Source organism: Erinaceus europaeus, chromosome 10 (genome assembly GCF_950295315.1).
Source record: "Erinaceus europaeus chromosome 10, mEriEur2.1, whole genome shotgun sequence".
NCBI lineage: Eukaryota > Metazoa > Chordata > Mammalia > Eulipotyphla > Erinaceidae > Erinaceus > Erinaceus europaeus.
The window spans coordinates 93,620,047-93,641,408 of record NC_080171.1 but is presented as its reverse complement, the minus strand read 5'-3'; the positions used below and the strand labels follow the sequence as shown (position 1 = coordinate 93,641,408).

The window sequence follows — 21,362 nt, the reverse complement described above, 5'->3', positions numbered from 1 at the left end:
TCACATAGGGGGCTGCCCTAGATAGACGGTTCCTCAGGCCCCGCCCCGGATTGTCCCCGCTGCTGGCCCGGAAATAACAATCTGAGAAATAACCCAACGCAGGTGGAAATGCGATGCCAGGAGTCGGGGAGCCGGCCTTCCAGGCCTGGCCCTGCTGCTGCCTTCAGCTTTTAGAAACAAAGTGCCTTTGCTTCTCTGAGTTTTACCTAGATAATTCTTCCTCGCCTCCAGGCTTGCAGCTCTGCTGGGAGGATTGATGTAGACGGGTTTCTGGTGCAAACCCGGAGGATTTTGAGAGTTGCGTGCCATTTTGAGCTCTTATTATAGTTTCTCGTCCCCCAGAAAGACCCCCCCAAAAATGCCTGATTTAAGCCTCATAATAACCCAGAGATAGGGATGATTGTGCCATTTATAAAAAACAAACCGGAGCGATAAGTGAAGAATGACTTGCTTCACTTACTCGTTAAGTATTGAGCACCTGCCATGAGTCAGACAGTGTACTAAGTCCTGGGGATAGAACTATGATGAAGATAACCTGCACTCTGCGGCGAACTTGCATTCCAGTGAGAGAAATGGAAGATAGAAAAAGTAACACGTTAAGTTACCCTTCTATGAAAAGGAAAAGATGATTGTGATAGAAACTAAAAGGAGGCCAGTTACAGGAAACTTTCCTAAGGAGAGGACACTGTAGGAGACATCGTGTCTTACTAAAATTATACTATAACTGAATGTAAAAGGTGAGATTTGAATCCAAGTTTGTTTTTCCCATTAAAGATTGTGTTCCTCCAGTGACATTAGCTGTTGATATTAATGCTGTTTTTAGGTATTAGACAATCAGAGGGTCCTATCACTTAAGACTGATTTCAACACCTTTTTGTTGTCACGGAGGCTAAAATGCCCCTGGCTGACTTTTTTTTTCAGAGAGAGAGAAAGGAGGAGTAGAGATAACCCAGCACCAAATCTTGCCCCAGTGCCATTTTACTCCCACATGGTGTACCTGGGATTGGAAGGTGGCCTCCATAACATAGCAGGCACAACAATCTTTCGCCCCTCGCATGGAGAACAATATGATCTCAGTGAGATCATATCCTTTTTCTTCATTTCACCTTTGTCTTCCCCTAACAGATTGAAGCGTCTTGAAGGTAAACCTTGCTTATTCACTGCAAAGAGGTGACCCGTAGGAAAAACAGGAGGGAAGGCACACAGAAGACAACGAGTTATCACTTAGGGGTAGAACATGGTCAACAAATACCATGGGGCTATTGTGTGCTACTGTATAGGCTGAGATGAAATGAATGTCAGTGTTTGATATATACCAGCTACAATTATTGGGCTCAGTTCCTGGGGCTGGAAGATAACTCATCGAGTAGGGTGGTTGCTTTACCATGCTGGTGTCTGCAGGTTCAAATCTTGACATTACATGGCACTCCACAACACTGGAGGAATCTCCACAAATGGTGGAGCAGTGTTCTTGTGCTTCTCCCTCTGTCTTTCTGCATTCTCTCTGCCTCTCTCTGAAATAAAAAGAATGGGGGAGTCAAGCCCCCGCTCCCTCCCGCAGGGGGGTTGCCTCACAAATGGTGAAGCAGGTCTGTAGGTATCTCTATCTTTCTCTCCCCCTCTCTGTCTTCCCCTCCTCTCTTGCTTTCTTTCTGTCTTATCTAGCAACGACATCAATAACAATAATAATAGTAACAACCACAACAGCAATAAAAGGGCAACAAAAGGGAAAAAATAGCCTGGAGGAGCAGTGGATTCCTGGTACACCAAGCCCCAGCAATAACCCTGGAGGCAAAAAAAAGAAAAAAATCCTCCTTGGAACTCTGGAATGCTGGTAAGATTCCAGCACAGTAACAGTGTATGTAAAATACACACACACACACACACACTCTCTCTCTCTCTCTCTTTCTCTCTCTCTCTCTCTCTCTTCTTGCATGCTGACTTCTGGAGAATTTCTGGAGATAGAGGATGCATGTTTTCTTTTGCAGAGAATTTGACACAACCTGCCATCTTTCTAGCCCTTTTTCTAGCCTCTGTTCTTTCTCTACAGTATACATTTAGTTAACTTTATTTTAAACCTATTATTTTATTTTTGATCCATTCAACTACCTTAAGTTCTGAGTTTTGTTATATATTAATGAAGACACAATGGGTTATATAGAAATGAGGAAGTAGAAACCTAGAAATGCCAAAATAAGAAATTAGATCCTTGTCAACACCATGTCCAGTGGAAAAGTAAGTACAGAAGCCATACCTCCCACCTTCTGCTCCCCATAGAGATCTTTGGTCCACACGCCCAGATGGATAAAGAACAGGGAACCATCCAGTGGAAGGGATAGGATATGGCAGTCTGGTGGTGGGAATTGTATGGAATTGTAGCCCCCCTTTCCCACAATCTTGTTGATCATTATTAAATCACTTTTTTAAAAAAGCTGAAAAATAAAACACAAAGCAGAATTTGGACTAGGTTTGTTGTATTGCATCAAAGTAAAAGACTCTGGGGTGCATGGGGGGGGGGTTCAGGTTCTGGAACGTGATGGCAGAGGAGGACTTAGAGGGGGTTGAATTATGTGGAAAACTGAGAAATGTTACACATGTACAAACTATTGTATTTGACTGTTGACTATAAGCCATTAATCCCCAATAAAGTGGAACAGAAAGAAAGAGAGAGGAAGGGAAGTAGAAAGAGAGACTAGATCTCAACTACCTGATGGTTTCACTCAAATGTGGAATATAGAAAATTGAAACATATGAACTTGTAAAAAAAAAAAAAAGCCAGACTGTCACTAAGACTGTGAGAAATATGCTGGTTACCACTAGGGACTGGGGGAGACACAGAACTTTGGTGGTGGATATGGCATGGGACAAAATATATCCCTGTAATCTTGAAGCCATTATTGAAAAACGAAAACTAGATCTTCTAACAGAAAAGCTTTGTCTCTCTACTACTGTGTCTGTCATAAGTGGACTTTTTTTTTTATCAGGTGAGTCATTTCAGGATGTAAGATTCATAATTTAAGCTAACATTAATTAAAGGCTTCTTGGATGTCTTGCATTAGTCCCTAATGCTCTAGTTGAATCTAACAACTCTGTAAGGTGTTACCCATTTTGCAGATGAGTGAACAAGCACAGTGTTTTGTTGTTGGTTTTTCTTTTTTTAAGTTCTATTTATTTATTATTTATTTATTATTGGATAGAGACAGAGAGAAATTGAGAGGGGAGAGGGTGATGGAGAGGTAGAGAGACACCTGCAGCCCTGTTTCGCCACTCGTGAAGCTTTCCCCCTGCAGGTGGGAACCAGGGGCTTTAACCTGGGTCCTTGTGCACTGTGATGTGTGCACTTAACTAGGTGTGCCACCACCTGGCCCCTAACAAGCACAGTGTTTATAGTGTTACTTGGAGAACTGGAATAACAATAATAAGAAGAAAAGTAGTTTCTTCTTCCCAATATTAAACAACATACTCACTACTATTTATTGATTACTTACTATTGTTAGATGTAGTGTGTAATGCTGTTTTCTGCACTATTTTTTAAAATATTTTTATTTATTTTTTATTTTTTAAATCTATTTTATTATTGATTTGTTTATTGAATAGAAACAGAGAAATCAAGAGGGAAGGGGGGTAGAGAGGGAGAGATACAGAGAGACATCTACAGCCCTGCTTCACCACTCACAAAGCTTTCCCCCCCTGCAGGTAGGGACTGGAGGGTCTGTGATGTGCACTATTTTTAATCTTCACAACAGCCTTATAAGAATTGTTAAACAGAGCGCCAGGTGGAGGCACAGCGGGTTATGCTCACATGGAGCAAAGCACAAGGACCAGCATAAGGATCCTGGTTCGATCGACCCACCTGCAGGGGGGGTCGCTACACAGGCAGTAAAGCAGGTCTGCAGGTGTCTTTCTCTCCCCCTCTCTGTGTTCCCCTCCTCTCTCCATTTCTCTCTCCTGTTGAACAATAGTAACAGCAATGACAACAATAATGATAACAGCAGCAACAATAAACAACATGGGCAACAAAAGGGAAAAAATAGCCTCCAGGAGCAGTGGATTCGTAGTACAGGCACCGAGCCCCAATGATAACCCTGGAGGCAAAATAAGTAAATAAATAAATTGTTAAATAGGCCACACAGTGGCACGCCTGGTTGAGGGCACATGTTACAATGCCCAGGGTCCTTGGTTCAAGCCCCTTGTCTGTATCTGCAGGGGGAAAGTTTCACAAGCATTGAGATAGTGCTGCAGGTCTCTGTCTTTCTCCTTATCTCCCTATCCCTCTCCCTCTTACTCCTCTCTGTCTCTATCCAATAAATAATTTTTTAAAAAGAACTGTTAAACACACACACAGGTGGCACAGGAGGTGGCACAGTGGATAAAGTGTTGGACTCTCAAGCATGAGGTCCTGAGTTCAATCCCTGGAAGCACATGTGCCAGAGTGATGTCTGGTTCTTTATCTCCTATCCCTCATCAATAAATAAAATATTGATAAATAAATATTTCTAAAAAAGCAAAAACACACACAGGTCTTAGAAGCTCAAGTAATTAACCAAGTCATACAACCTGCTTTCAAAGCCAGTTCTAATTTCAAATCCATCCCCAAACACTTTCTATATTTCCTTTTCCATGAGAAGAAAAGATACAGTGTTCCTCCCACCAATCCCTTTTTAGTGTCATTAAGAGTCTCTTTTTAGTAGTTTGCACGCTTATTTTGGGTGGTAGTCATTGAGCTGGAGTATCATGTAGTAATAAGAGACTTTGGCCGCTTGCCCAGTCAGAGAGGAAAACATTAGTTTCTACACACAGAAACACGCCCTTTTCACCTTAAATGGAAGCTTTTGTGCTCTGGCTGCCAGAGGAGCTGTCCCAAAGGAATTGGTGCTGGGGCCCTGGTTGAAGAAGAGCTGGGGCCTTTGAAGAAATTGTCCAGGACATGCCCATCTTGAGTATATGTTTGTTGAAATGGATTTAGAGTCTCCTAGTTACAGTGTTGCTCTTCTGTCTCATATTCACAATGTTCTTATTTTCTCTAGCACTTCATAGAGATTGATGGAAGCAGAAACAAAAACTCTTCCCCTGGAGAACGCATCCATCCTTTCAGAAGGTTCCTTACAGGAAGGACACCGGTTATGGATTGGAAACCTGGACCCCAAAATCACAGAGTAAGTCTAAGTCATTCTAATTCATTTGGACCCCAAAATAACAGAGTAAGTCTAAGTCATTCTAATTCATTATCTACAAAATTGGGGAGTTTGTGATGGTGGTACTCAGGATAGTTTTTAAGACCTATAGGGTCTGTTTTGACTTTTTTGTTTTAATTCTCTTCGGTAGGGATGTGATGTTATCAGTCTGTCTTGTTATTTTCTTCCATTTGGACTCTTCTTCCACAAGGACAGATTTGAGTCTCCCTTAGGCTGTATATTTCCTTTTTTCCTACTTGTCAGTGATGCTGTAGTTGTTATTTTCAATTAATTGATTCATTGTTTCTAGTGACTATAGAGAACCGCTTTCTAGAATCTGCCTTATGTCTGCTTTTGTTTCTCAAAATGAAAGAGCAAGCGTTTCATGGCCTTTGTTAAAAAGATACCACTGAACTATAGAAGGAGATTAGAGATCATCCTCATCCCTTTGGCTTTAATAATTCATTCATTAAATAATTGGAGTGCTTTCCGTGTTCCTAGTACTATCCTAAGCAGTTTTCAAACTTTTTAAATCAAAATCACCTTGTCTTATCAGAACCTGTAAGTTAAAAAAAAGTATATCTAGGGGGAGTCGGGCGGTAGCACAGGGGGTTAAGCGCAGGTGGCGCAAAGCACAAGGACCCGCGTACAGATCCTGGTTCGAGCCCCTGGCTCCCCACCTGCAGGGGAGTCTCTTCACAAGCAGTGAAGCAAGTCTGCAGGTGTCTATCTTTCTCTCCCCCTCTCTGTCTTCCCTACCTCTCTCCATTTCTCTCTGTCCTATCCAACAACAACATCAATAATAACTACAACAATAAAACAAGGGCAACAAAAGGGAATAAATATTTTTTTTTAAAGTATACCTAGAACCTTTCAGTAGTTACTACCCTTTTTTGTTTCTGCTCCTCATCCTCTTCCTTCTTTAAACTTCTCCTTCAATTTTTTTTCTTTCTGATCAGAGCATTGGTGCTGCAGATTGAACCTAGTGCCTCTCACATGCTAAATTTGTGCGTTATCTCCTCTATCCTACCCTTTTTTATTAAAGACTTTATGCAGCACACTTGAAAACTTCTGATGTGATCCAAGTCCCCTACAGTGGAGGAAAATGAGGCCCAAGAAACAAAACCCAAAAGTGCCGAAAGTGGTCGTAGAACTAATGGAGTGGCTCAGACTCCCTACTTTTCCACTGTGGGGATTTTAGGAAGGAATTTCTTGTTTCTTTTTAATTTTGAGTGTTGGGAGTTTGGTGCAGTGTACCCACTCTCCCTATACCCGGGTTATTTTATCTTGTTTATTTATTTATTTTGGTAGACAGGAATTGAGGTAGGGATACCTGCAGCACTATTTCACCATTTCTTTTTTTTTCCTCTCTTTTTTTTTTTTTGCCTCCAAATTTATCTCTGGGGTTTGGTGCCAGCACTACGAATCCACTGCTTTTGTCTGCCTTCCCCTCCCCCCTCCACTTTTACTTGATAGGACAGAGAGAAATTGAGAGGGGGTGAAGGGAAAAATAGACACCTGCAGACCTACTTCACTACTTGTGAAGTGTCCCCCCTGCAGGTGGGGAGTAAGGGCTCAAACCCAGATCTCTGTTCAGGTCCTTGTGCATAGTACTATTAATCATTGCACCACCACTTGTGAAGCTATCCCTATGCAGTTAAGGACTGGGTGCTTGAACCCATGTCCCTTGCACACTGTAATGTGTGCACTCAACCAGGTGCACCAATACCCAGTACCCCTAGAAAGAAATTATCTAGCAGAAGTAATTAAGAGGCTTTTCTATCCTTCGGTTTTTCAGTCAGGACAGTGGTGGTTAGTGAAAGGATAGTAAAGAGTTAGTGGATTGAGCTGTATGGCAGTCAGTATTTAAAGCAAGGGTAGATTATGTCACTAGTTCCAAGAGCTACTCCCATTGGAATAGTTCTAAAGGAAAGATAGAGAGAACAGGGAACCCACTTGTTGAAGTCTGAAGTGAAAAGAAATATGTAAGAGTTGAAATTTAGCAGAGCAGAAAAAGAATGTAAACTATTGGGTCAGATTGTGCAGAAAATGTACACCCCTTAGCCTGCTGAAGCTTAAATTAACTTAATACAGATACTGCTCGGCACCTTTAGAAATTATAATGACATTTAAGATGTATTATCTTTTGGGAGGGTTAATGGGGATAGATAGATAGATAGATAGATAGATAGATAGATAGATAGACAGACAGACAGACACCCACCAACAAATTGCTGCCATCAATTGTTCCTGCTATTTTTCTTTCCAGCAGCCCTGTTCATCTCTCTTTCCTAGATGTGCTCCTGTTCTTTTTATATATATACATAAATAGAATTTTTTTATTTAGTTAGTTATTGGACAGAAACAGAAATTAAGAGGGAAGAGAGTGATAGGAAAGGAAAGAGAACATGCAATGCTGCTTCTCGCTTGTGAAACTTCCGTCAGGTGGGTAGGTGGGGGGAGGGACACTTGAACCGGGTTCCCTGTATATTGTAGTAACATGTATGCTTTACTGGGTTTGCCTTCACCCGACCCTATATTCCTACTCTTTACCATCACTCTGATCTATTAACTGATTTGAAAAATCCCTCCTATCAAAATAGTCTCTAGTCTCACCTCTTGTTCAAAGGTAAATTTTGATGTATAATTTGTATATATGTAATACTTACTGTTATTTACACAGGAGCATATAAAACAGCAATTGAAGTTTCTGTTCAATTTTACATGTTTACTTCACATGTGTTCATCCAATGTGTGTTTTCCTGTTATTAATCTGAACCCTACTGAAATTATAGTAGAATGTTCATCAATCTTTTGTCAACAGAATATACATTGCTGATATTATATAGCATTTTTAATATTCTGCTGTTAATTTGTGTTTGCTTTATGGTTGCAGTAGTCAGCATTTTATGACTATGCTAGATGCTAAAAAGTATCTGTATAGCTAAATAGATTTTAGAAGTTTGAATTTAAGAAAATGGCAGCGTGCTATTATTATTTTAGTTGTTAGTATTAGAGGTTAGCAAATTCAAAACTTTTATTCTTTCTATTATAGTCCCAGTCTCTTATACCTCATGTTTCATACTTGTAAAATGGAAATATTAAACTAAATAATCTAAATATTTATTTTAGCTCTAATAATGTGTTATTTTCTTTATTTAAACTTGAAACAACATTATGTGACATGTAGAACATATAATGCTTCTCTATTTTATAGAAAACAGAAGAGATCAGTTACCTCTGTTTACTGAAGAACTCTATGGCTAATTTTCTACCACCTAATTTGGTGCTTTTTACAGAAATAGCCTAATAATTCACATAATTAAAATTCACAACCTTTACTATTCAGATTCTAAATTGTAAAATGTAAGGACACTTTTAAACTTGTTGTGGAACCTAGCTTAACTGTAAAGATACAAACAATACCTCTAAATATGATTACTAGTGCCTTCAGTAGACAAACCAAAAATGTCCCTAAGGGGATCATTGGGGAGACACTCTAGTGTCACTTGCATGCGTGCACACACACACTTGAATTTAAAAATTGCCCTGGAGAGGCCAGGCCGTGATACACCCAGTTGAGTACACACATTACCAAGAGCAGAGACCAGGTTCAAGCCCCAACTTCCCATCTGCTGGGGGAATACTTCATGAGAAATGAAACAGGGCTGCAGGAATCTTTCTCTCCCACTTCTATTTCCCCTTTCCCTCTCAATTTCTCTCTAGCCTACCCAATAAAATGGGAAGGGGGGGCTGGGATTAAGCGCACATGGCACGAAGCACAAGGACCAGCATTAAGGATCCCTGTTCGAGCCCCCAGCTTCCCACCTGCAGTGAGGGGGGTCACTTCACAAGCGGTAAAGCAGGTCTGCAGGTGTCTATCTCTCCCCCTCTCTGTCCTCTCTTCCTCTCTTGATTTCTCTCTGTCAAATCCAACAACAATGACAGCAATAACAACAATGATTAACAAGGGCAACAAAAGGGAAAGAAAAATAGAAGGAAAAAAAGAGAGAGAGAGAAAAGAAAAGAATGGCCTCCATGAGCAGTGTATTTGTAGTGTTGGCACTGAACTCCAGCAATAACCCTGGTGGCAATTTAAATAAATAAATAAATGTTGGCTCAGAGCAGTGAAAATACATGCATGTGGAGGTCCTGGCCATGCCATCTGTATGCATTTGTTTTCTGCACCGCTATTTCTTCTTTTTCAAATATTTAATCTATCTATTGTTAATGCATTATGCATAGGAAATTTGGGAAGGAATTCTTGCAGTGGACTGGCAGATATACCTCACTTGGATAGTGTGAGGCTTTGTCATGTACTCTACCCAAATTCAAGCCTAGTCCCCATGACAATAAAAGAAGCTTTGGGGGCGGGGTGGTGGCGTACCTGGTTGAGTGCACATACTATAATGCACAAGGACCCAGGTTCAATCCCCTGGTCCCTACCTGTACGAGGAAAACTGCAAATGGTGAGGCAGTGTTGCAGGTGTCTCTGTCTCTATGACACCCTTCCCTCTCGATTTCTGGCTGTCTCTATCCAATTAATAAAGATAATAAAAACATTAAAAAATAAAAGAAGCTTTGATGCTGTGGTATTTCTCTCTCCCTCTCCCCCTTTCCCTCTCTCCCTCTCTCCCTCTCTCCCTAACACTACCTTAAAAGAAAGAAATATAAATAGAAGGAACATCCCAAAGGGTAGGTAAATCACAAATAAAGGTATGTACATAGGAATAAAGAAATCTATTGTGAGTTGTCTATCAGAAATTCCTTTTGACTGGAGAAGATGTTGAATGTTAAATGGCATTGAAATTAATAGGTGGAGAGGCTAGGTGGTGGTACACTTGGTTAAGCATACACATTAGAGTACACAAGGACCCGGGTTCAAGCCCCTAGGCCCCACCTGCAGGGGGGAAGCTTCACGAGTGGTGGAGCAGTGCTGTAGGGTGTGTCTTTTTTTTTTTTATTTTTTTTAAATTTTATTTTATTTATTTATTCCCTTTTGTTGCCCTTGTTTTATTGCTGTCGTTGTTGTTGGATAGGACAGAGAGAAATGGAGAGAGGAGGGGAAGACAGAGGGGGGGAGAGAAAGACAGACACCTGCAGACCTGCTTCACCGCCTGTGAAGGGACCTGCCTGCAGGTGGGGAGCCGGGGGCTCGAACCGGGTTCCTGACTCTGGTCCTTGAGCTTAGCACCACCTGCGCTTAACCCGCTGTGCTACAGCCCGACTCCCGGGGTGTGTCTTTCTATCTCATTCTCCCTCTGTCTCCCCCATCCCTCTCGATTGCACTGTCTCTATCCAATAATGAATAAATAAAAAGAAAAATCTTTAAAAAAGTTAATAGGTGGACTAGAATGCCATCAGATTTGGATAGGTTATTTAACCTTTTTTGTTATAAGATTTTATTAAGACAATTTTTGTTTTATGTAGAAGCAGTCCATAGATGTTAAGCAGGAGATTGACATCATAAAAGTGATATTTTAGTAAAGAAATTAAGAAGATTTTAGTGCGTATGATAAATTAGAGATGACAACTACGTTAAGAGAGACTGACATAAATAACACCTACTGTTACTATCACCTATATAGAGATAGTAAGCTTAGCAACCAACAGAGTAGTCTGAGACATGAGGAAAGTAGTTAAAGAGGAATGGAAAAAAGTTAAAGATGATCCTAATGTTTCTCTCTTGAGAGATAGAAAAGGATTATGTCTCAGTGGATTAGCTGGGAAGGACATTAATTTGTGGTGTGGTGGAAGTCAGTTTGGGGCTTATTTTTATTTAGAAAATGTTGTTTCACAAGATGTTTGTTATAAGGGTACAGTTTCACATGTCCCCAAGATAGGTGTCAGCTCACCACACTTGCCACCAAATTATTCTCTCCTTCCACCTTCCCCTTTTTTAAAAATTTTATTTAAATTTAAATTTATTTTGTTGCCCTTGTTTTATTGTTGTTGTTGTTATTGATATCCTTGTTGTTGGATAGGACAGAGAGAAATGGAGAGAGGAGGGAGAGACAGGCGGGGGGCTGGAAGATAGACACCTGCAGACCTGCTTCACCACCTTTGAAGCAACTCCCCTGCAGGTGGGGAGCCGGGGGCTCGAACCGCTGGTCCTTGTGCTTTGCACTATGTGCACTTAACCGGCTGCGCTACCGCCCGACTCCCCACCTCCCCCTTTTGAAGCCACAGTTTATTAATGATTCCCCTGTATTTTCCCTTGCTACATTATTTCTGTCCCGCCTGTGAGCTAGATCATCCAGTTCCATCCATGTTGTTGCAGAAGACAAGATCTCTCCTTTCTTTGATATGAGTAGTATTCCATAGTATTTATATACAACTTCTGTGTCCATTCCTCTGTCATTGGACTCTTTAATGTGTTTCTAAATCTTGGCAATAACCTTTCCTAAGCCAGTATCCTCTGTGGCACAATTGGTCATCTTCATCTGTGTTCCTGTGTGCATATTTGTATCTGCGAGTATCACACTGTTCTGTATTTGATCACACTCTCTGTCTGCTAACCCAAATGTGAGGTCCTAAAAGACATGATGTAGTTAAATGTAAGTTAAGTCATGGTCCCAGTACCTAGTATAGTTTTTAACATAATGTCTGCTTTAACATTGTATAAATTAACTACTCTGTGCCACTAGACAAAAAAAAAAAGCACTGATTAAGTTGCAAAAATATGTCTGGAGCTGGTCTAATAATTCTATAGCTCCCGAAGGCTGCAGGGCCGCTATTTCACTAAGTGAAGTAAGGCTCTGATGAGTAGTGAGCCTTCCCGTACTTCAGCAACAGATAAAAGTGTTTGCAGATGTGAAAGCAAGATTCTTCAGGCTCTTTTCGCTATCAGAGCTTGCAGTCCCAATCTCCAGGAAGCAAAATAGTAAACATTTCATTCCTTTTGTTTTCGGTGTTCCGATAATTTCAAGAAATTATCAAACAAGAAAAGACGTTCTGGAGAAGTTGAAAGACACAGGCCTAAGCAGATGTTCCTGGAAGCTTAAGGTCACACTTGTTGGGCAGAGCATATTTGCTAGCTTTTCAAAGAATAATCTGTCGACTTTTTTTTTCCTGAGTAAATTAAAATTCTTTTCCCAGGAAATGCCGATCTCCTTACCTTCCTGCTTTTAAGCAGAATGGAGCTAATGAAAAGATGACCAGCCCACAGTAGCCCTTAGATTGTCTTTCAAAAACTGGTTTTGAGGCATCATTCGTGGCTACTGGCACAATGCTGAGGTTTGAATGAGTATAGTAAGTGGAAGATGCAGCTGTGAATTAAAGACTGGGCAGGACTCTTCTAGCCCATCTGTCTGCATTGAGAGACTCACCCTTGTTGCAAGCCTATTTAAAAAAAAAAAATGAAGTAAAACCAGAAATCTGTGCTTCAGGTGTCCCCCTTTTCCCTTGAAGAGTTGTTTTCTGTTTCCTCACTAGCTGATGAGGGCTTCTGATGGAAGTTGAGAATTTGGAAACTAGGGGTTTTGATTGTTTTCCTTTTCAAAACAGATCTAAAGACCAGATTAATATGCACAATATGCATTGGGATCCTGGCATCCTCCCCCACTATGAGACCTGTATTATGTCTTCTTTGCTGCACTGTGTCAAGCACCTGATCCTGGACAATGGATTTACTTGTTGATGTGCATTTGTATCATATTTAGTATGGCTTATGACCCATTTCATATCTTTCGGCCTCCCAGAGGAGAGGCTACTCAAGAATAAAACCTTGATGTGTTTCTCCTAGAACACAATGTGAGTATAAATGTGGCTGTAACTACAACTTTACTGACTCCCTATGGGGTAGAATTCCCAGTAATAACAGATTTAGCATGTGGGCTGATACCTTTTTAGTATCACAGGGACAGCATTGTTTAGAGAAAGCCTTGACTCCATTTGAATAGTGCAGAGGATGCCAGGAGGAAGGCCAAAGGAAAAGGAAACGGGAGAGCTGTTGGTTTGTCTCACCCTTACATCAGATGACAGGAAGTCAGAATTGAGATTGGCCACAGCAACCTGTTAGGGCCACATCTGTTTGAGTAACTTAAAAACTCTATGGAAACCAAGTAAGGTTTATAGTAGAAATCCAAGACAAAGATATTGGCAGAGTGGCAAGCAAGAGCGTGGGCGAACCTTCTGTCAGGAATAATTTCTTCCTTGAACATCTGTCTTCTTTATCTGACCATACTCCAGAGTGCAAACTATGTTAAGGCAACTGAGGTTGGCCAGACTCCTCTACCCTGTGTGAGACCAGTTTCAATTAATATTGTGGTTCCACATTGTCCTAATGTTCAGTCACACCAGGGATTAAAACTCATAAGCACTACATGTATCCATAAGTAAGGGAAAAATCTATACCTTAAAGTGAAAGTATACAATAGTGACTCAATAAGTGCATCAAGCACATAGAAAACCTACAAAGATACCATAAAGTACTTAATCAAATAGTTTCTACTTAGATCTAGATACCCTCCTCACCTGCTTCCTATTTCACATCTCTCACTCTGAATCCAACCGTTTCAGATAAAGTAAGGACTACAGAAGCTGAATATGGGCAAGAGACCGGCAACTTTAATAATGGCCCTTTTGGTCACTACCAGGCCACTCCATCATCCAGGGCACTAGTCAGGGAATCCTGGGATCCCCACATAGATATGATAGGCCTAGACCTCTAACAAATCCCTCTCTCTACCATCACTGGTCATCTCCATCAAGAGCAACATAATAAACTCTTTTGTGGACCACTATAGGATATTGCCCTCAATGTGGAGCAACAGTGGTAGAGACTGCCCCACTCTCTGAAGGGAGGTTGAGTCAACATACTCTGCCACTCAAGGCAGACTGGTCCTGAAATGAGTGCAGCCTAGAATGTTCCTAGCTATGACCATCGAATGCAAGCTCAGACTTCTAAGGATGCAAAAGTTACACAGGCTCCTGTGCTAAATATGAATAGATATGGGCCCCAGATCAGATCAGTGGGGTTTACAATAAAAAGTATTTATATACTTTTCCTATATCTGGGAGCTACTCTCTGCCCTCATCCAGATTTCTAGTCCTATTCCCAACTCTGGCACCAACTTCCCAGACAATACTTTCAGCCCAACCTGCATGTTAGCTGTCATGCTCACGCAAAAATTGGTAAAGTCATAGGCCCCTTGGAATATACCTAAAATAAGCTTCCTAGTTTTTTCCAAAATGGAGACCCCAAATCTCATCTGCTACCTTTTAGGTTCCTGATTATTAAAAGTTTGTTCTGCTTTATATCTTAATGCTTTTCAGCCACCAGATTCCAGATGCTACCATGACACCAACCTGACTTCCCTGAGCAGAGTACTCACCAATGTGTCCTGGAACCCCACCTCTCCAGAGGTTCCTGCCCTATTAGGGAAAGATAGAAACAGCCCGGGAGTATGGATTGACCTGCTAAGCCCATATCCAGAGTAAAAGCAATTACAGAAGCCAGACCTCCCACCTTCTGCACCCCATAATGATCCTGGGACCATACTCCCAGAGGGATAAGGGATAGGAAAGTTTCCAATGGAGGGATGAGATGTGAAACTCTGGTGGTGGAAATTGTGTGGAATTATACCCCTCTTACCCTAAAATCTTGTCAATCAATATTAAATCAATAAAAATTAAAAAAAAAACTCATTAGCACTTATGGACTTGTAACTAGCTGTGTGTGCTTTGGGTTTTGGCAGAGTTTCTCACAAGTGTAATTTAGGGCTTATGACCAACTATGAAGTCAAATATAGAAATCTTCCAGGCTTGTTGCTTTGTTTATGTGAATTGTATGTGTTTGTTACTTTGTTTTGCTTTATTTTTTGAGATAGAATAGGCTTTGACTTGGAGTGTGGGTATGTGTTTCTGATGGAGTTAGTTACTCACAAAAATTATTCATTGCCAAGAAATCAAAAATAAATAAATTGACACTGTTATTGAGCTTCTTTCCAAAAGAAAAACAAATGTTACTTGTGGGCCAGACAGCTGTTTGCTAGGTGTGGTTTTTGTTAGATGTTTTTGTACTGGACAGATGCATAGCCATGATAATTCAAGTACCCATTCCAAATAGAGGCAAACAACTCTGTTTGCCAAATAAACTAACACAGTAGTTTGGAGAGGAATGCAGGGAGTGCAGGCACTACATTTTATCCCTAGGGTAAATTACCTGTCACCTGCTTTTATCTTGTACTTCAGCCTCGGTGGCCAGAAGAATTTCCAGTCCTTGCTCCTAAGTAGCTGTTCTCTCTCCACAGATACCACCTCCTCAAGCTCCTCCAGAAGTTTGGCACAGTGAAACAGTTTGACTTCCTCTTCCACAAGTCAGGTGCTTTAGAAGGACAGCCTCGTGGGTACTGTTTCGTTAACTTTGAAACTAAACAGGTAATAGTATCTCTCCCACCCCTCTTCATAGTACTTCCATACTTTCCTGTTTATTTGTGCATCCCTCTTCACAAGTAGAATAGCAGTTCCTTCTGGACAATAGTCCTGTCTGACTCCTCTGTGTGCCTTGTCTTGAGTGTGAAAGGACCTCTTGGGCAAACAAATGAATTGGTGAAGCGCTTTCAAAATTTGCCCTTCCTTGGACAGTCAGTATAAGGCAGCTAGCTGACCTAGTTTACTAACCAGAGGCTTGGGGATGCCTACATTAAGTACATAGATATCCTCCTCCCTGTTTGGTTTTATTTGTTCTTTTAATTGCTGGCTTACAAAGCTTCTTTCTTTCAGTAGCTTTGCCCTCTCTGTCTGTGATGAACTACCCACAGATTTTTTTTCAGTTTGATTTCTTAAAAGTATACCCTTCACAGTGTCTCCAGAACAAATGCATATAAATGAGAACATATGTAAAGGAAGGTTAGCATCAACGTATATGTATATCTATGTATGTACATCCTTCTATTAGAATATTTACAAATATATACATATATTGTATTAGAATTTAGTCCTAGGAGTAGACATACATTGACAAACAAATTGAATTTGAGTGTTATTTTTAAATATGCTGATACTGCTAAGTAGTCATAGTTAGTCATATGTGGAAATGTTGCCTTTTAAATATTTGTGTTTGTATGTTTTTTGCTTATTATAAAGGTGATACAAGCATATTGTAGATGAGTAACTTCATGTATCAGCCAGAAATAATTATTACTATATATATATCCATATTCATAAACACATGTACAACTTATTGCATGTGAGTAAGATCATATTGTTATGTTGGGAATAGATAATGCTTTGTAACACTCAAAATCATACGAAGTTTTTTTCTCTTTCCTACTATATTTTTTAATAAATATGTATATTTTACTATCATCTTTATTAGATAGAGACAGAAATCAGCATAGAAGGGGGAGATAGAGAGGAAGAGAGTCAGAGGGCCACCTTCAGACCTGCTTCACCACTCACAAAGCTTTCCCCACCCTGCAGATGGGGACCAGGGGGCTTGAACCCAGGTGCACCACCACCCAGCCCCTCTACTATATGTTAAGATACTCTTCTATATCATGATGTTGTGGTTTTACTGGTGCAGAGAGAGAAGGAGAATAAAAGTTCGTTGAGGGAGTCCGGTGGTAGCGCAGCGGGTTAAGCACGCATGACTTGAAGTCCAAGGACTGGCGTAAGGATCCCGGTTCAAGCCCCCAGCTCCCCACCTGCAGAGGAGTCGCTTCACAAGAGGTGAAACAACAACAATAAAACAACAAGGGCAACAAAAGGGAAACTTAAATTTTTTTTTAAAAAAATGTCTTATTTATGAGAGAAAGGAGGAGAAGGACAAAGAACTAGAGCATCACTCTTAGCACATGCACTGCTGGGCATCAAACTCGAGACCTCATGCTTGAGAGCCCAGTGCTTTTTCTTTTTCTTTTCTTTTTTTCTTTTTTAGTGATTTAATACTAGTTTACAAAATTACAAGATAGCAGAGGAACAATTCCACACCTTTCCCACAACCATAGTTCTGTGTCCCCATTCTTTCCATTGGAAAATGCAGTGGTTCTCCCAGGGTCACAGATATAGGCTGACTATTGTTTCTGTAACAATCTATCTATCTGTTTATTTTTGCCCATTTTTTCTGTGGCGCTGCCTTCTCTTTCTTTTTTTTTATTTTTTTTATATTTTTATTTAAGAAAGTATTAATTAACAAAACCATGGGGTAGGAGGGGTACAATTCCACACAATTCCCACCACCCACTCTCCATATCCCACCCCCTCCCCTGTTAGCTTTCCCATTCTCTATCCCTCTGGGAGCATGGACCCAGGGTCATTGTGGGTTGCAGAAGGTAGAAGGTCTGGCTTCTGTAATTGCTTCCCCGCTGAACATGGGCGTTGACTGGTCGGTCCATACTCCCAGTCTGCCTCTCTCTTTCCCTAGTAGGGTGGGTCTCTGGGGAAGCTGAGCTCCAGGACACATTGGTGGGGTCTTCAGTCCAGGGAAGCCTGGCCGGCATCCTGATGACATCTGGAACCTGGTGACTGAAAAGAGAGTTAACATACGAAGCCAAACAAGTTGTTGAGCAATCATGGACCCAAAGCTTGGAATAGTGGAGAGGAAGTGTTAGGGGGATACTCACTGCAAACTCTAGTGTACTTCTGCTTTCAGGTATATATTTTGCAGTAGTTTACGGATACATGTGAACATAAGCTCGCTGTCACAGAAACTGGTGTATATCTAGGTTTTGGGACTTTGTTAGAAAGTGAACTACCTGAGATGGAATTAGAGTATACTATGAAAGGAAAGGTCTCACCCAAGTAATGAAGCTGAAGGGTTGTCATTCCACATGTGAAGTCTCTGGACACAGTCTGAGGTGAAGCATGTTGAGGTGGCAATCGTTGTGTTGGTTAGGTTGTGATCGGCAGATGCAATATTATTTGATATGGATCTTCTCTTCCTTTCTAAGTCACACCTACACCTATTACTACTTACGAATATCTTCCCTTTTTTCCTCCTCTCTCTCTGGGTCCTGATGGAATTTGGTTTCAGAGCCCTCTAGCCATCTTCCCCTAGCATTTCTCCCCCTCTGTGAGTATGGACCAGAAGTACTTTTTGTGTTCAGAAAGTGGGAGTTCTAGCTTCTGTAATTGCTTTTCTGCTGGACCTGGGCATTGGCAGGTCAATCCATATCCCCAGCCTATTTCTGTATTTCCCTATTTAGGTTGGGTTGTGGAGACACATTGGTGAGGTCATCTGCCCAGGGAGTTCAGGATGGAATCATAGTAGCATCTTTAACTTGTTGGCTAAAGGCAGTTAAGATATGAAGCAGGACAAAATGTTTAGTAAATAGAAAGTAGAAATAGAGCAGGTGAGAATAGAGACTTGAAGGTGGTAAGAAGCTAGGAAATCGGGAGTCGGGTGGTAGCGCAGCAGGTTAAGTGCACATGGTGCAAAGCGCAAGGACCAGTGTAAGGATCCTGGTTCAAGCCCCTGGCTCCCCACCTGCAGGTGAAGGGGAGTCACTTCACAGGTGGTGAAGCAGGTCTGCAAGTGTCTTATCTTTTTCTTCCCCTCTATATTCCCCTCCTCTCTCCATTTCTCTCTGTCCTATCCCAACAATGATGACAACAGTAACAACAACAATAAAACAACAAGGGTAACAAAGGGAAAATAAATATTTAAAAAATTAGAAAGAAGCTAGGAAATCTAAATCCTGGGGGTACAGGACTTTAGTAATTTTTCTTGAACTCTATAATTAACATGGAGGTGGACTGAGTATATTGTCTAGGAAGATGTAGTCAGATTTGAAAATAGAACTGGAAAGCTGGATTAGGTCAGAGAGTAGCTCCCAATCTATGGTCACAGTTGGGAACATTCTAGGCTGCACTCATTTTAGAAGCAGTCTTCCTTGAGTGGCAGAGTAAACTGACATAACCTCCCTTCTTAAAAGTGGGGTTGTCCCTACCATTGCTACTTTGTAGTGAGGACAAGATCCTGGAGAGACCCTCAAAAGGATTTAGGATGATGTTCCTGATGGAAGTGACCAATGGTGGTAGAGAGAGAGAGATCTACTAAAGGTCTAAGCCCATTATATCTATGGGGGAATCAGGATTCCCTGACCAGGGCCCCAGGTGATAGGGTGGCCTAATAGTGACCCAAAAGGCCATTACTAAGTGAGCAAGTCTCTTGCCCTTTTCCAGCTTTTGTAGTCCTTTCTTATCTGACTTTCTCCCGCTTGTTAAAAGTGTTGAGTGTCATTTGTTGTATCCAAACTGCTATTAGATCTATGGGGTCTGGGCTCAAGTTGGGGAAGAATTTTAGTGGGGTCTAAGTTAACCTCAGGTTTTATTGTATGATACTAATAAAGGTTGTCCTAGGGAGAATAATTGTCCTTTAGTTGCTATATGTATTTCTTCCCAGTATATCTCTTGCCCAAATATAAATAACAGTGTTTCTTCTAAAGATTATCAGGAGGTGACAATAATGCTGATGCTGTCAAAAGAGATTAGGAGATACATCTTTCTTTTGTGTAGTTAGTTGAGTAGATAGTCTTTGAGGGAAGTGAAGTATGGGGTGGGAGAAGAGGTTGTCTAAGCCTGCATAATAAATATGTTACTGGAGAATTTATGATGCCTTTTTTAGACCATTTTTCTAGATTGCAGAGTTTATTAGGTCTAGTCTAGTCATAGAGGACTATTGGGCACTTTTACTTTGAGATAGATAGATGTCCCTCCCTAATGATGGATACATGTATACATGTACCTAGTCCCCCAGGCCCTGGCCTATATCTAAAATCTGTGACTTAGTTACAAAGCACACCATCTGAAATGGAACTGAGTCTGAGTACTCCCATGTGTTAGGACAGGTCTCACCAGATTATTGGAGTCTGAAGGTTGACATCTCAGGCTTGGCATCTCTGGATACAACCCAAAACAAAAGGGCAGTGGCAGCATAATGTGAGAACCTAGTGTTTTTTTTACCCACTGTGCTATCTCCCAGGCTGATATATCTTGAGTATTTATGCATTTTACATATAACTTTGACCTCAATTTAAAAGCATTATTTTTGATGACTGTCTATCTCATATGAATATATAAATATATATATGATACTTACCCCTAATTGTTAGTTACTTAGATTGTCCCCAATGATATAAGCAGCAGTAATTAATTTCTTTCTAGGTCTATGTGCATATCTACTACACATACAAATGGAGGACATCAGTAAAAGCCATATATATTTTTTTTTTATAGAACTGTCAAATTTCCTTTAAGAAATGAGGTATCATTATATTCTGAAACTATATAGGAGTGTCGTAATTCCTTCCAGTGCTGGGAATTTTTATTTCCTATAATTTTTATAAATGTGATAGGTAGTAAGTGATATATTGTTACACTGATTGTTCAATAATTTCTGGGGGCACTGGAGAAATGCTCTACATAGGGAGTTGGGCTGTAGCGCAGCGGGTTAAGCGCAGATGGCGCAAAGCACAAGGACCGGCATAAGGATCCCGGTTCGAACCCCGGCTCCCCACCTGCAGGGGAGTCGCTTCACAGGCGGTGAAGCAGGTCTGCAGGTGTCTATCTTTCTCTCCTCCTCTCTGTCTTCCCCTCCTCTCTCCATTTCTCTCTGTCCTATCCGACAACAACAACAACAATAATAACTACAACAATAAAACAACAAGGGCAACAACAGGGAATAAATAAAATAAAATATTTTTAAAAAATTTTTTAAAAAAGAAATGTTCTACATAGTTAGCATTCTTTAGAGCCTTATTATTTTTTAATGATGAAAATTCTTGCAGGTAAATAAAATTATTGATCATTTTGGGGATAGATATATATATAGACTTTTTGTATCACCTTGTGATTTAAAAAATTACAAAACTGACTTCTATTTCTGGCTCCTTAGTTTATGAACCTTGGGCAAGATTCTTACCCTCTTTTGGCTTCAATTTGCATCTATAAATGAAGATTAAAATATCTTCCTTACTTTATAGGAAGTTCAGAAAATAGATGAGAATTCATATGAAAACACCTGTGGCATTTAATTATATTTTTGAATACAGGAGCTCTGGAACAACATAAACAAATATATACATATATATATATTTTTTTTTTTTAACCAAAGCACTGCTCAGCTCTGGCTTATGGTGGTGGGGGAAGGAAATTTTTTTTAAATATTTATTTATTGGATAGAGACAGAGAAATTGAGAAGGGAGGGGCAGGAGGGAGAGACAGACAGACAGCTGCAGGACTGTT

General features: G+C 40.6%; 1 protein-coding gene across 2 annotated transcripts in view; it reads left to right on the top strand.

Annotated features, from left to right (window-relative positions):
- The window catches only part of RBM18 (RNA binding motif protein 18), a 33,399-nt gene that overhangs the window by 183 nt on the left and 11,854 nt on the right, over positions 1-21,362 (top strand). For both annotated transcript variants that reach the window (XM_007539940.3, XM_060200107.1), the window contains exons 2-3: positions 5,028-5,156; positions 15,428-15,554. In XM_007539940.3, coding sequence (XP_007540002.1) covers positions 5,044-5,156; positions 15,428-15,554 — 240 coding nt within the window. In that variant the 5' untranslated portion in view covers positions 5,028-5,043. The remainder of the gene's footprint in view (positions 1-5,027; positions 5,157-15,427; positions 15,555-21,362) is intronic.